This window comes from Trichoplusia ni, chromosome 19 (assembly GCF_003590095.1).
Source record: "Trichoplusia ni isolate ovarian cell line Hi5 chromosome 19, tn1, whole genome shotgun sequence".
NCBI lineage: Eukaryota > Metazoa > Arthropoda > Insecta > Lepidoptera > Noctuidae > Trichoplusia > Trichoplusia ni.
The window spans coordinates 1,368,854-1,382,439 of NC_039496.1; the positions used below are offsets into that span (position 1 = coordinate 1,368,854).

The window sequence follows — 13,586 nt, forward strand, 5'->3', positions numbered from 1 at the left end:
AGTATCTACTCAAATCCTTATTTCAATAATGATAGTTAATAAAAACTTCAAACAATGTCGATATGAAAGTATGTATGACAGTTATAATTCTTCCGTAATGTAACGAAATGAATTTCTGAGACGTCACATGGTATGAATGCACGCAATGCTGATCTACGGCCGTTTTCAACCTTTTTACGAAGGTAAAAAACAAATTATTTCTTGACCAATAAATTCCTTTTTAGAATGAATACTACGGGCTTTTCTTTTAATTTCTTAAACACTAAGCTCAAAAGCGTTGGTATATCAATTTATGCAATATATTGTTACCTTTAACTGCGTACCAAAAGGTAAATGAAAACAGCCAGTAACAACCTATGAAGCACAATAACATGCCATTATTGTTCCACATTCAAACGCAAACTACACAACGTCACATTTTTTTTATGGCTTTGACATGCACAGCAAACGAATAAATCGATATGATGATATTTATGTTTATCGATAAAACTATGATTTTTACGAATAGTTAAGTTTTTAGCTAAAAAAATATTTTTATCTAACATTGAAAGTCGTCTAGAGGTTCACAAACAACTTTGAAGCATTGTTATAAGCAAAGAATTTAAATCATAAGCTACAGAAGTATTTGTGTATTTCTGTCTAGCTTTTAAAAGCTTAGTGTATTATTTGTTACGTTTCTATAATCGATTAAACTATTCAACTCATCTAACCTATCGTGTTTATGTGATGTGAATGTATGAAGGATTGCATTAATAATCAAAATAATCACTGAATAACGTAAACATGTTTTTTTATAAACACGTAAATTAATTCACCTAATAACAACTAGTACTACAGACTAACAAAGTGTTAGACAGGTATTATAAAAAAAATAAGTGTAGATTAAAAAAAAATGGTAAGTATAAGGTCAGGCAATCAAGTCAAGCTGTCAATCTGTCTGCGTGTGCGCGTGTTACCGTTGGTGGAGCGCTGCGCGTTGCCCGAGCCCGGGAACAGTTCCAGGTTGGACGGCGGCTTGTGCTCCGGGGTGCCGGCGTGAGAACCAGCTTCGCAACGTGAACAAACCAATATACTCAATGCTCTATAATGTTTTTACTGTCCGTAGGTTTAAACCACGACGTAAATTTACGGGCTGTTAATACTTTCAGTTTGTAATTTATATCGATATTATTGTGAATGTTGCTACTGTCCGCACAGTCTCAATTTTGGGTCATAAGTGTTTTAATCTTTGCCCACCAGGGGGCTCAGTTTATTAAACCGAAAAGGTTTTTTTTTTCTGACGGTTCCGATTTAAAACTATGCACTATCGAAAGTTGAAATAATTACAATATTGTTGTGTAGAGCTGTTATTTGACTATAGCAATGTGCATGTCAATCTATTAACATAGGACTGAACATCGAACATCGTTAGAAAGAGAAGGAACATCAAATATCGACTACTTGAAGAGAGAGGAAGAAGAAATCATACCATACTTGTTTTCCTACCAGAGACACTTCTAAACATACATAATAACAAAATAGGAAATAACATTTATTGTAATTCTATTCAAAGAACACAGTAATTATTTGTAAGAACTGTTACCATTAATACTTCTTTCACATATTGCTACAACTATTATAACTTCATTTTTATGGTTGAGTCAACATATCAAGTTTTTTTAAAGATATAACGGCAACACTACTCACAAATACACACATATTTATTAGGATACAAAGATACATTCCTAAATTAAATAAGGAGGGGAGAGGAGTAGGATTTTCGGCAACCTGTAAAAAAAGTTGTCAATAAATCGTACCACGCCTGTGAGTGCCTTTCAGTTAAAATAATAAGAAAAGCTTAAATAAAAATAAATGTTATTAATCAGTATTTTAACACCGAAGTTATTTACAGGAATATTTTTCAACCAGTTAACAACATTTTTCAATAATGTTCTGTTTGCGGACAATTGTGGAACTAATGGTGCCACAATCGTTTTTTTTAGAAGATTTGTTTTAGTCAACTATATAATACATGCTTCACAAAATTAATATTTTGTGATCAATTTTTAAGTGTTCATTTGTTATATCCCAAGTTGATGTTAAAAACCAAACTTAATCGGTACATTGTTCCAATATATTTCTAAGGACCCAAGTGAAATTTATTGTTAAATTATTGTATTTGTTAAAACGTAAAAGGTCTTTTTTCCACAAAAAACAATAAAGTTGCTGTGTCAATAATAATGTCTTACTTTGTTTTGGTAATTGCATTAATCGGTAGTTATAAACTAAGGCGATAGTAATTTTATTTACAAGTTTATTAAATTAATTTGTTGACTAAATATTTACAATAAATTATGTTAGCGTATCTACAACGTCTGATCACTATATTTCCGTTACTTGGTAATGAAATATATAATATAAAGTATTCACATCCTCCATTAAAGGTTATTTACTACAATAGGGTTCAGAATTGTTAGTTACATAGTAAATTTCTGTTTAAGTCTCAAACATTAGTATACAAGTATCAAAATGCGATTTGCTCTCTACACTATAGTCACATTTGAATCGAAAATGTTTCTTATATTACAGTTCTTTTTAATACGTTTGTTGCCAAATTCAAAAGACCCTTTTTCCCGATTTAAACTTTCTTATAAAGATGTATCACTATTATGAACCTTGTTAGTCATGTGTATGTGTTATGTGTGTTAAAACTTCACCGATTGATCGAGCGCCATGGAACGGACTGTGCCCCGAAGCGTGCTAATGTCCCGAATGAACTGTGTGCGTGGTCTGATTTCAACCATGGATTGCTTAAAAAAAAACTTTATGTAAACCCCCACCATAGTTATATAAATAATATTATCTAATTAACCCATCACCGTGACCGACAATCCACAACCAAAACCGAACAAAAGATAACCCAGCAAATAAAACCAAAGTCACCTGTCCAGGGGTCCCTTCCATTGAACTGATTCCGTGGCGCTGGGTGTGGTTTGAACCCTGGCGCTGGCCTGGCGTGGGTACGATTGGGTGAGGGTGCTTCCCATGCCTTGAAGGGGTCTGAAGTGCTGAGGTCGCCGACAGAGGACGAGGGGGGGATGTGTTGGCGGGGGCGGGACAAACTTTGGGTGGAACCGTACCGCCTACCATTGTTCAAGTCGTGGATGCCCTCGATGTGCAGGTCTGCTAGCGTCTTCGGTACGAACTCCATCTTGGGACGGTTCACCGCTTCCTCCTTCCTGCAAACAAAATAATGGCGGATATATTTAAACAACTTGTTATATAAAGTTTGTGAACATGATATTGCGTAATGTTTCCCAAAGAGAAATCTACACAAAAAGTCGTAACGTTAATCTAAAAACAGTTTTAGAGCCTATGATTGGTCGGTAAACCACCAATAACAATGTTGACAGAACAAATTAAATAAAAAAGCTTTCAGCTAATTTAAAAAAGGCTTACTTTTCCATGAGCGTAGATACGAGTCCCTTCAGGATTTCCGTACATTGCTGGTGATACTCCAGGAGTCCCTCTGCGAAATAAGTCAGCTGCGCTACCTGCTCAACCTAGAAACAGTAACAATAACATTACAATATCTACAGGTGTACAAAGTCATTCAATTTAACAACCTGTGACGTCATAATCTTCTACTTACATCATTATCAAGGAGGTTGAACATGCCAATTTGGGCAAGCTGCAGCGATTCGGCGAACTTCTCCTCGGCCTGTCGGATCTCGTCGTCTGCAATGTGAGCACCTGATGTATGGACGCTTCACAAACGTACGATATGCACACAGGTATGCAACGATACATGTACATAGTTTACACAAACGTAAAATACAAAATTAGTCACGAAAATAAAACGAAAAATAAACAAAAAAAGTGCATACAAACCAAACGACGAAAATAATACTCAGGTAATGAATGATGGTTAGGAGCGATGCGGACGAAGGACGGGAACAAAAACATGAAAAAAAAACGAGCTTCCATTATACGATTTGAATGTCATCTAATGAGGCTTCGAGTGGCGTGTTAGCTTTGCACTACGGGCCTATTGTGTGTTTAGTTTAGCATTTTATATCCCCACATACCCTGTCTTGGTGTGTTGTGACTTGGGCTCATGTAAGGGCTGGCCCTACCGGGGCCTGGCCAATACATTCAGAAAAAAGAAAAATTAAAACATGGAAAAATAGAATTTAAATAAAAGTAGATAGAGGCGAACTAATCAAAGAAATAATAGAGTTGATGTGAGCTGTGGAAGATAATCACCTTTAGCTTGTCTTCGCCGTTTGCAGTCGAAGTCCAACCGGCGGCCTTGTAGTTTCTTTCGGTGATGCTAGAAAAAGCAAACGAAAATTACAGCAGTCAGCTTTTCAATAATCTTCATGTTATTCCAACTACCTCTAATTTAGTACGTACAATTTGTTATTTACATGTGCAGTTATTATATATTTGATTACACCAGTCGCAAAACTCACCATGACTTCCTTGAGATCTTTAGTCTGCAAGTGATGGAGAGGTTCCAGGAAGTTTTGCTTGATGTTGTCATCAAGAGAATATTTAACATCAGCCATCTGCTTCAGAGCTTCGCCCATCTCGATAAGACAATTCGCTAAGAAGGTGAGAATCTACATTTAATAAATTAATCAACTACCGTTCGCTAAGTCAGAACTGCGTTCATATGGTTCTGATACAAACAAAAAGGTTCTAGCTACGGGAATTAGCATCATTCAAAGCCACATAAACCAATGTGACAGAGTTACGAAACATAGCAATGGTTTCACAGTAGGTGACTACATTTCTTTTATTAGGCTCTTCCAACATACGCCGGGTGATCATGGCTGATACGAGGTAATACTTGTTTAATTAGAGATTAAACGATTACATCTGTTAACACTAAAATAGTGTTGTTCGGTTTTCAGCCACAATCAGTCCGGGGTACGCGGGGCATGCGCGTCTTTTAAACGAGCGCGCGGCGTTATCGCAACACGCATTCTGCGTGAGCGCCGCGGGCACGTCGCGTGACCGCGAAACGATAGAACGGAACGGAAAGCTAACGAAAACAAAAAATAATAATATAGGCGCCTGCGCGGTGCTAGGCAGCGTTCCGTCGTCACGCAACGCGCACGCGGCGCTCACGCTGCGTGCACGCTGCGTTCGAGAAACGCGCACGCCCGGCAAACGCCAGTGTGTCCTGCCGCCATACCGTGTCCATCTGTGGTGTTCAACGACAAAATGGGTTTCAAAATCATCTAACACGTCTGAAAAAGAAATTTAATCATTGCATTGGGATAGAACTTACAGAAGACAGTGTCTTCTCCAAGCTTCTTGCCGTAGAGCAGCATGCAGTCTCCAAGCACGCCCTCTGGCTGAGGGTATGTGTTGCTCTTGGCCTGCCCGCTCAGTTTGCTGATGCCTTTCACAGCTGCCATCTTAGCTCGTGCCGTAGGGTTCGGCTGCAGGAACTCTTTTGTCTTCGCTTGTAATTCTTCTACCAGCTCGCAAGTGACATCAGTTTTCTGAACAAAAAAATTAAAAGTATAGCGAGAAGGTCAAGTTTCCATTCCTAATCGCTACAATAATTGATACATAAATATTTTCATCAGAAAAACGAAGATAAAACATAAACTCTTACACCGTATTACAATCGATTGTAACATCTGTAGTCATACTTCATTCAAAGCCGGATAGCCCGTGGCGTATTGTGTATTCCTATCAAAGGAAACAGTTGCTTTACTTACTCTTTCCATTTCCACGAAGTCCAAATCCAATTTTGTGCCCTCGGCACCTCCCATTTTTTCCGTGACATACTGAAACAAAACAATATTACGGTTATTGTATGGTTGTTGTAAAGTGAAGTACGGTGAAATGGAAGTTCCATTATATACTTACGAAGTTAATCAACTAGTAGCCTGTTTTAATGCTATTTCCGTTACCACATGACATTACCGTAACTAAGTGAGTTGAGAGTGGCATCCTACTTATGGAGAAATAACGGTAGAGCTTTTACCATATTTATCTTCAGCATTCTCATAGCAATTTTCACATAATTGTATTCAGCAAGGCAACATTTGTTGGACTTTTAGATCGTAATCCGGTTCACCATCCCAAACATTCAGTGAAATTGTTATAAAGTTAGGAAATCAATAAAAAGTGGATAAGCGTTAATGTGTTGCATTTTACTGTTTATCAAAGTTTATACAAAGGATAAACCGCGAAGTATCGGGAGGGTTGCGAACAAAGGCGCGGGTCGAGGCCTAGCCTTGGCCGAATTGTGCTCTTTCTACTAAAGCATTCAAAATTGTAATAATAGGGAGCTTCTGCTTAAATGAGGCATTACGAACGCAATTAGTTTTCTTTTAGTATGCTTTAGTTTCATGACAGATTTTTTAAATGATATAAGAAATGCTGCTTAGTCTGATACGACAATTTCAAATATAAATAAAACACTATAACTTTGGACCTATAAATATAAATGGCAAAAGTATTGAACTAAAATGGATAATACTGGAATAAGCTTAAACCATTGTAGAGTGGCTTTCAATACCCAAGGGATATATTAAAATAAGCTTTGCCTTTTAATAAAGCCGCTTTTCCATTTCGTAGTTCATTCGTATTTTTATAATAATCTAATAAATTATGTAAATATGATTCTGAGTATCAATGGAAATGTATTTTAAAATAAGAAAATTCTCAGTTATAAGGATTCTTTTCGGACGACACTGTATACTAGATATTGAGTATCGCAAGGTAACTAGATTAATATTTATTTATATTGCTATAAATGAAAATATTTTATCTTCTTTTGCTAATATTTTTGATATGAATTAACGACATGATTCAGTCCGTTTAAACCAGCCGGGCCGTCTAAACACAGTGTCCTACAAAGAAACCTAACCATTTCGAAAGCTTGCAACTCATAACCGAAATAACAATAATTGATAAGAACGCTACACAGTGCTGTGTATTGACGATTTAATTCAGCACTCAATTATTTATTAAACATTATTTGTTAATTAAAGCTTATTTATCGGAATTGCCGGACTAGTTTCAGTCACAACCGGAGACCGGAGGTACACATAAACTGACAACCACCAGTCGAGCGAACCGATGAATACGCGGGAGCCTTTATTCATAAAGAAAATGAAAATGAAAAATTATACATTTGTAATGCAATAATTTTCAAGAGAATAATAAATAATTGCGTGGAATATCCAACAAAGAGCTTGTTATCCACGGAACGTGATACTCGCGTTGTGGTCGTCGTAAAAACAGGGTCAGTCTCGTAAACTAAGTTTGCGGTTTCGCAGTACAAGTTTACGACAGGAAAAAGACGATTCGAAGATACAGAAGCTTCATTTTCTTTTGTTACGTAACAGTAATTTGTCTAATGATCAAGCGAACTGTTTAAATACAAATTGGGTTGAACGTTGAAACGAAATACCTATAATATAAAAATAATGACTCGTCATTGTCATTTTCACTACACATTTTTTGTTTTCTATTATTCGAAGTTTCACTTATATACATATTATTATAGATAGGTACATTATTTTGCAAAATAATCATGTTAATAGCGTTTCCTTACCAATCCCCTTTGGATTAGTTATGGTGATAAACATAGTACACAAGTGTAGCGTAGTATTTATGCAGTGAATGTCTCAATCAGCGCCTCTCACGCAGGATTCCATGCATACATAATGAGCGACCTTTCCCTATATATCATTACTATCTTCTCTTTCCACTAAACTATGACGTATTATACAGTCATATAAGGAAAATATCACGGCTAATAATAGATGATCAAATATCTTCAATATCAAACGTATACTAAAAATAACTTTTCCTATTAAATCTTTGGACATTTTTGGAGCATAATATTGAGTCGCTGAAAGTATTTAGGCTTTTACGTCTAAAAACCGGTGATGTTAACTCAATTTTTGAATTATAACAAAATCAATATCTGAAATACCGAAGTCTTTCAATTTATGGTATAGTCAATATTCATATCAGAACTAAATTCCGTTCTACCACATAACATATTATGTGTACTACAAGGGTACACATAATATTATCATTTAAACGAATATATAACAATACTCTACCTGCAACCTAACCTCCATTAAATTGTTAGAAATCTCGCTCCAATGTCGCAGGACTCGAGAGAAGCAGCGAAGGCCACAATAATTGGGGCAACTCTTCGATATAGGGCAGGCTAGGTCACGGCCAATCCTTCAACGCAAGTACGCACAAATGCCGTTCTAACGACCAAGGCCCAAGGTGAGGTTACAGGTTTTAGAGATTTTTCCTGTAGTAGATGAACTCTGATAAGTTAGATAACATTTATATGGTAGAGAACAGATTAGTGTTCATGTAGAGTACTTGAACTTTGATAAGTGATACGCCAGATAAGATCATTCCTACCTTTAAAAAACCTAACGACCAAATTGAGAATTCTTCCTTCGAATTGTTATTTTTAATAAATAATTTATGTACAACCAAAACTGAAAAACTGTACATAGAAGAAAAGACGTATGTACATATGTATGTTAGTACCTGACCTTGACAGTGAAAGTTTTCTTTTTTCACCGTAAGTATATAACCAATTGTACTCGTTATTATTATTAGTTACTTTTTATATGGAACATAAAAAGCACTTTACAAAAAAAATGGTATAAAGGAACCAAACATACAATAATGAAAAATATTTATTTATAGAAGTATATTATTACTCTCAAACAAGTATGATTTTATTTTCTACCACACAACAGATGAAACGCTTCATATTTTCATGATAAAAGAATCGACCTAGTCTAAAAATAACTGGTTTATTTATAACTGGAACATTGTATTTTCAGCTCTATTTTATCTATGTAGAGATGATATTGTTTTGATTGATCGTTGGTTTATTCAGGTTAGTATTCTTTAAGATATTTTTAATAGCCTTTTTCTATAGTCTAATCGTGAGATTTGAACTTCTATACCGAATTATTCAGGGTAAAGAGAGACTTGAAATCTTTTTAATTCACGGCAATTTTCATAAGTGAAAAATCAAAGGTTTACAACCACACATACTAAAGTCACAGTGAATTAAAAGTAAAGTGGTCGGGGTTTTGGCTAAGGTGACGTCATCGCGTCATTCACGGCACATGTACGGCAGAGATTAGCGTAAATTGCGTTTATCGCCGCTCCAGCACTTATACTTCCTACAAATTGTGGAAAATGAGGTCGAACGTTTATTCTGCCATTATTTGAACCATCATTTGAAAAGAACTTTCTATAGTTGCACAATTTCTTTGATGATATTGAATGTGGGTTAGTGATTTATGTCCATTTGTGGACTTTACCGTTTGGAAAATTGATTTGTTAATAGTTTAGACTGTCTTTATTATTAGTCGAAATTGGTATACCTTTACTAATTAAACAAAGTTTTATGAAAGAACTTTTAATTATAACCTCAAACTTGAAAAGTGGCCTTGTAAAAAGCAATATTTAATACTTCCTTCCGCGATTGAGTGCTTTATTTTTATGTTTTATTTTACGAGTAAAAAACCTGCACGGTGAGCAGATCGGACAATTTATAGCGACGAAATTTTTTGTGGTCCGGTAACAGTCGTAAAACAAACATAAACGACGAAACAACAGACAGTTTATTTAAAAAAGGTTATAACCGAAATAAGGGAAAGTTAAAACGACGATGACCAAACAAGAGTGCACGATAAGCGGAACCGAGCTTACACGCCAAGACGTATGACGTAAGCATTTTCAAAGAAAACGAACACAAAGCGTTTATTTCCTTAAAGAAAATTCTGTCAATTAAAATGACGAGAATTTGTGGTGTACTCCGTACCATCGTCGTGTAATTATGAGGTAAATATTCCGCGTCGAGGTTATGTTAGCAAGGCAAAAATATTCTAACGTTGACTAGAAGTTGAAACTTGTCAATGTCTTATTAGTTGTTGGTAGGCTAGTTTGGTAGGCTATTCACAGAAAAGGACGCGAATGACGGAATTTTTTGGTCTAAATACAATTCACAAGAGGTTTGTGGATGGATATAAAGACTCGCCATTACCGGAACTGTTGGTCCATCAATCACGACCCAATTTGCTTGGTTTCCTGCATTAAGCAGAGTATAGTCTTTCTTGTAACCCAAGCCGAGCCCCGAGGCCCAAAGCATGAATATATTTGAACATGTCAAAACAGAAAGTGCGACATACGAAAAAGATTGCTGGGTGCGTGTTGACCCCTAATAAACATGAATTCCTGGGTAGAACCGCTCGTATTTATGAAGCTTAAATAAACATTCACGTTTTCATGTTTTTAACATTTTTTCTACATCTAGTTTAATTAACCAAATTCGAACTTTGTTCACAGCGAAAATAGTTTAAAGTTCATTTTAATTTAGATTCTTGAAAGATGTAAAGTTTTTAAATTGTACAGTTTTATCTAATAAAACTTCATCTAAGTGAATTTTTTCATGAATTCATTACTTCGAACTACGTGCCGTGCTGTCACGATATTCCTGGAGGTCAACTCCCGCTTTATATTTTTCATCGAGTTAAAGCAATGGAATAAATAAAGCCGGGCTTTCACAGAGTAATACTCACAAAACTGTGAAACAACTCATTCATTAGCAGGAAACGTCGGCGAAAGGAAACTAAGCCTACTAAACGGGCGGATTGTTATATCGTCTGAATATTGTAGGCTCGGTGGAAACAGTGTCACGAGAGGTATGGTTATTAACTTTAATAAACCCCTCGCGCATCGAGCCGGTTAATTGAAAAATATTTCAGGCAAATCGATACTTTAACATGCCGCGAGGTAAAATGTCGACTGTCGCAAATTGAATTTATAAAGTCCGGTCAAGTGCGAACTTCGGTCGCGTGATAAATGTTCTCTGCATTGGCGTATTGACTTCGTGTCGTTGTAAACAAAAGTGAAAAACTTGTTTAATACAAACACGCGATCGCGCCACTTGCTTTCCCGTACTGTTGAAATACTAGGATATAGGTATAAAGTAAAATATTAAACTCGTAATATAATAGGTACCCAGATAATTACTTTCACGGCATTATGACTAATTGCTAAGTCGTGCGAAGGGTTAGGAAGTTTAAACACACTTTGCGTAAATAACAACAATTAGGTACAGGTAGGTTGTTCAAGGTATGTACATATATTTGTACAAGACATACTTAAGCTTGAAAGTCGAGACTGTACGTAAGTCTGATTACACGACAGTACATACCTACATTGCGAATTTAAAGTTCGAGTCGAAAAGAAAATCAGTACGTTATATTTTACTTGCGTAGGAAATATACAAAAATCGGTTGCTGAACAGAAAGTTGTGTAACCAGTGGACCGCGCGAGGTTGAATTGGTTTAGTGAATAAATTTTGACATATGAATTGTGTTCTAAGGTTCCGCACCCGAAGGGTAAAAACAGAACCGTATTACTTATGTACCGTTGAGCGTTCGTCTCCGTCCGTCTGTCACCAGGCTGTATGTAATAACCGAGATACCTAGACAGTATAAATAAATACAGATCTTCTATAAAAATCGATCGGTTAAGATACGATTGGTTATTTGTATCCTATTTGTACGGCAACCACAGTAACACGTGTCCAAGTCGCACTTAACCGTTTTCTTTTGAACTAGCATTTTCCAGTCTCTCTATTAAACGTGAAGTGTTTGCTACTTATAATCAACGAGCTTTAAAGTTTAGAGAAATTAATGTTGAAGACTATTTAAACACAAACGCCGCACCGTTCTAGTAAGTTACGCGACATTAGTCCCTAATCTAAGTCTGCCCTGTAATCCTTCATTTGCAAGTTTGGCAAGATTCCTATCTTATCTGTCGCATTTATCGGATCGCAAGCAAAAAATAATTCGTCTCATTTTCCTTAAACGATGCTCTGATGTTTTATAATCTTCTTTTGATGAAGAGTAAAACTGTGTGTGGATGATATTAAGAAAGAACCTACGTCTGTTTATCATGTTAATTTTCAGCCTTAGCGACTGTGGTAATAAGATTGCTCATGGCTATATAAGTTTCCTCAGCCCATTACCAGTGGTATATAATATTTTCATTCAGTTCTACCTAACATTGTATCTTTTTTTTTGTTACTCCCATATTCAGCTAAATATTACTATAATTAATGATCTTCTTTCTTTTTCTACTTTCTTCTTTTATTTACTGCCTTTGAGATGTATTTATGACAATTTTTTAATGTCACAGAAGAAAACCCTATAGCAGAAAATTCCCGTTCAAGCCCAAGGTTATTATTCTTTTTTTAATAGAAATGTTTTACAAATATTGGTTTCGATGTTGGAAATATATTTTTATAGCATGATATTCCTGTATGTAGCGAATACTAATGAGTTATGAAACAAAGTTTGCGTATATAAGTTGAAGCGAAAAAATATATGAAAAGTTACGTAATAAGTACATAATATTCAGTATATTGAATAAAATGGTGGCTGGAAAATAGGAATACATTTCCATCATCATCAGACTATTATTAAACTAATTTTGAACAAATTTCTCTACATTTCTAGCGATAACAGATAAATGATGACGTAGACAAAAAGTTACGTAAAATATTAGTTATTATTAGATCGATAATCATCCCACGTACGCAACGTATGCAACGCACTACAATAACTACGTTCTTGATTTTATAGAACTCTACCATAATCTTAAAGGCTTAAAGAGTAAAATGCTACCACACTTTTTACCGAAAGACAAACTACTGCTAACTTATCAAAAAATATCTGTTTAATATACAACGTAAAAATATCAACACAGAAAAGTATTGACTTAAGATTATATGCTGTAGGTAATCCAAGTCAAAGTTGTCTGATATCCGCTCTACGACGGCATAAGCAAGGAAACTTTTATAAAAAAGTTTTTAATCTCGCCCCGTTATACCTCGAGCTCTTTAAAGAAGTTTTAATAATAAACTCTCTCACCTGATTAGCTTTGTTGATTTGTTTCTTGAGCCCCGCGAATGCCATGGTGGTGACGTCGCTTCTATCCCCGCGTTATTTATCTGGAAAGTAAAAAGGTAATTAGTCATTTTGTACTGTTTATGGAGTGGATGGACTCTAATAAATTATTTCTTTAGTTAAGATGATCTCCTTGAATTCGAGAAATATCGGGATGGTTGATGATCTTTGGAGAAGTTCAGAAATAGATGGCAATAGGATGATAATAATATTAATCATTATCTCCCAATATTTATGTTGTTCGGAGTAATATGACCTGTATACTATTTGTGAGGTCTCCGGACGTTTAGTATATCTGTATCGATATTAAAGAGGCGGGTGTACAGATGTACCAAAATAAAATAACCTATAAAGGTCAATGTCCGAGTATAAATATAACAGTAATAATATCAATTTTGAAAGGTCTATCGCTATTCACAAGTAAAGGTCTATTTCGTAAAGGAAATTATCAAATAAAAATTAAGCCAAAAAGAGAAAACATTTTCTTTTAAATCTATTTAGCTTATATTAGGAAACGTTCAAAAAGCTAGTTTAAATCTCCAAAATTAAATTATAGTTAAAAGAAAATATTTTTTTTTCATTTGTGTCTGATCCCTTGGCGAAAAA

General features: G+C 35.3%; 1 protein-coding gene across 9 annotated transcripts in view; it reads right to left on the reverse strand.

Moving 5' to 3' along the window:
* LOC113503473 (endophilin-A) overlaps positions 1–13,586 on the reverse strand; it is a 44,330-nt gene that overhangs the window by 4,237 nt on the left and 26,507 nt on the right. For 2 of the 9 annotated variants that reach the window (XM_026885463.1, XM_026885464.1), the window contains exons 2-11: positions 12,945–13,024; positions 5,718–5,786; positions 5,279–5,495; positions 5,183–5,191; positions 4,455–4,588; positions 4,246–4,312; positions 4,068–4,121; positions 3,632–3,717; positions 3,439–3,542; positions 2,923–3,218 (exon numbers count right to left, since the gene is read on the reverse strand). In XM_026885463.1, coding sequence (XP_026741264.1) covers positions 2,923–3,218; positions 3,439–3,542; positions 3,632–3,717; positions 4,068–4,121; positions 4,246–4,312; positions 4,455–4,588; positions 5,183–5,191; positions 5,279–5,495; positions 5,718–5,786; positions 12,945–12,989 — 1,081 coding nt within the window. In that variant the 5' untranslated portion in view covers positions 12,990–13,024. Of the gene's footprint in view, positions 1–956; positions 1,047–2,922; positions 3,219–3,438; positions 3,543–3,631; positions 3,733–4,067; positions 4,122–4,245; positions 4,313–4,454; positions 4,589–5,182; positions 5,192–5,278; positions 5,496–5,717; positions 5,787–12,944; positions 13,025–13,586 lie in introns of all 9 variants that reach the window. The other 7 variants (XM_026885471.1, XM_026885472.1, XM_026885465.1 and 4 more) reach the window with 7 other exon arrangements.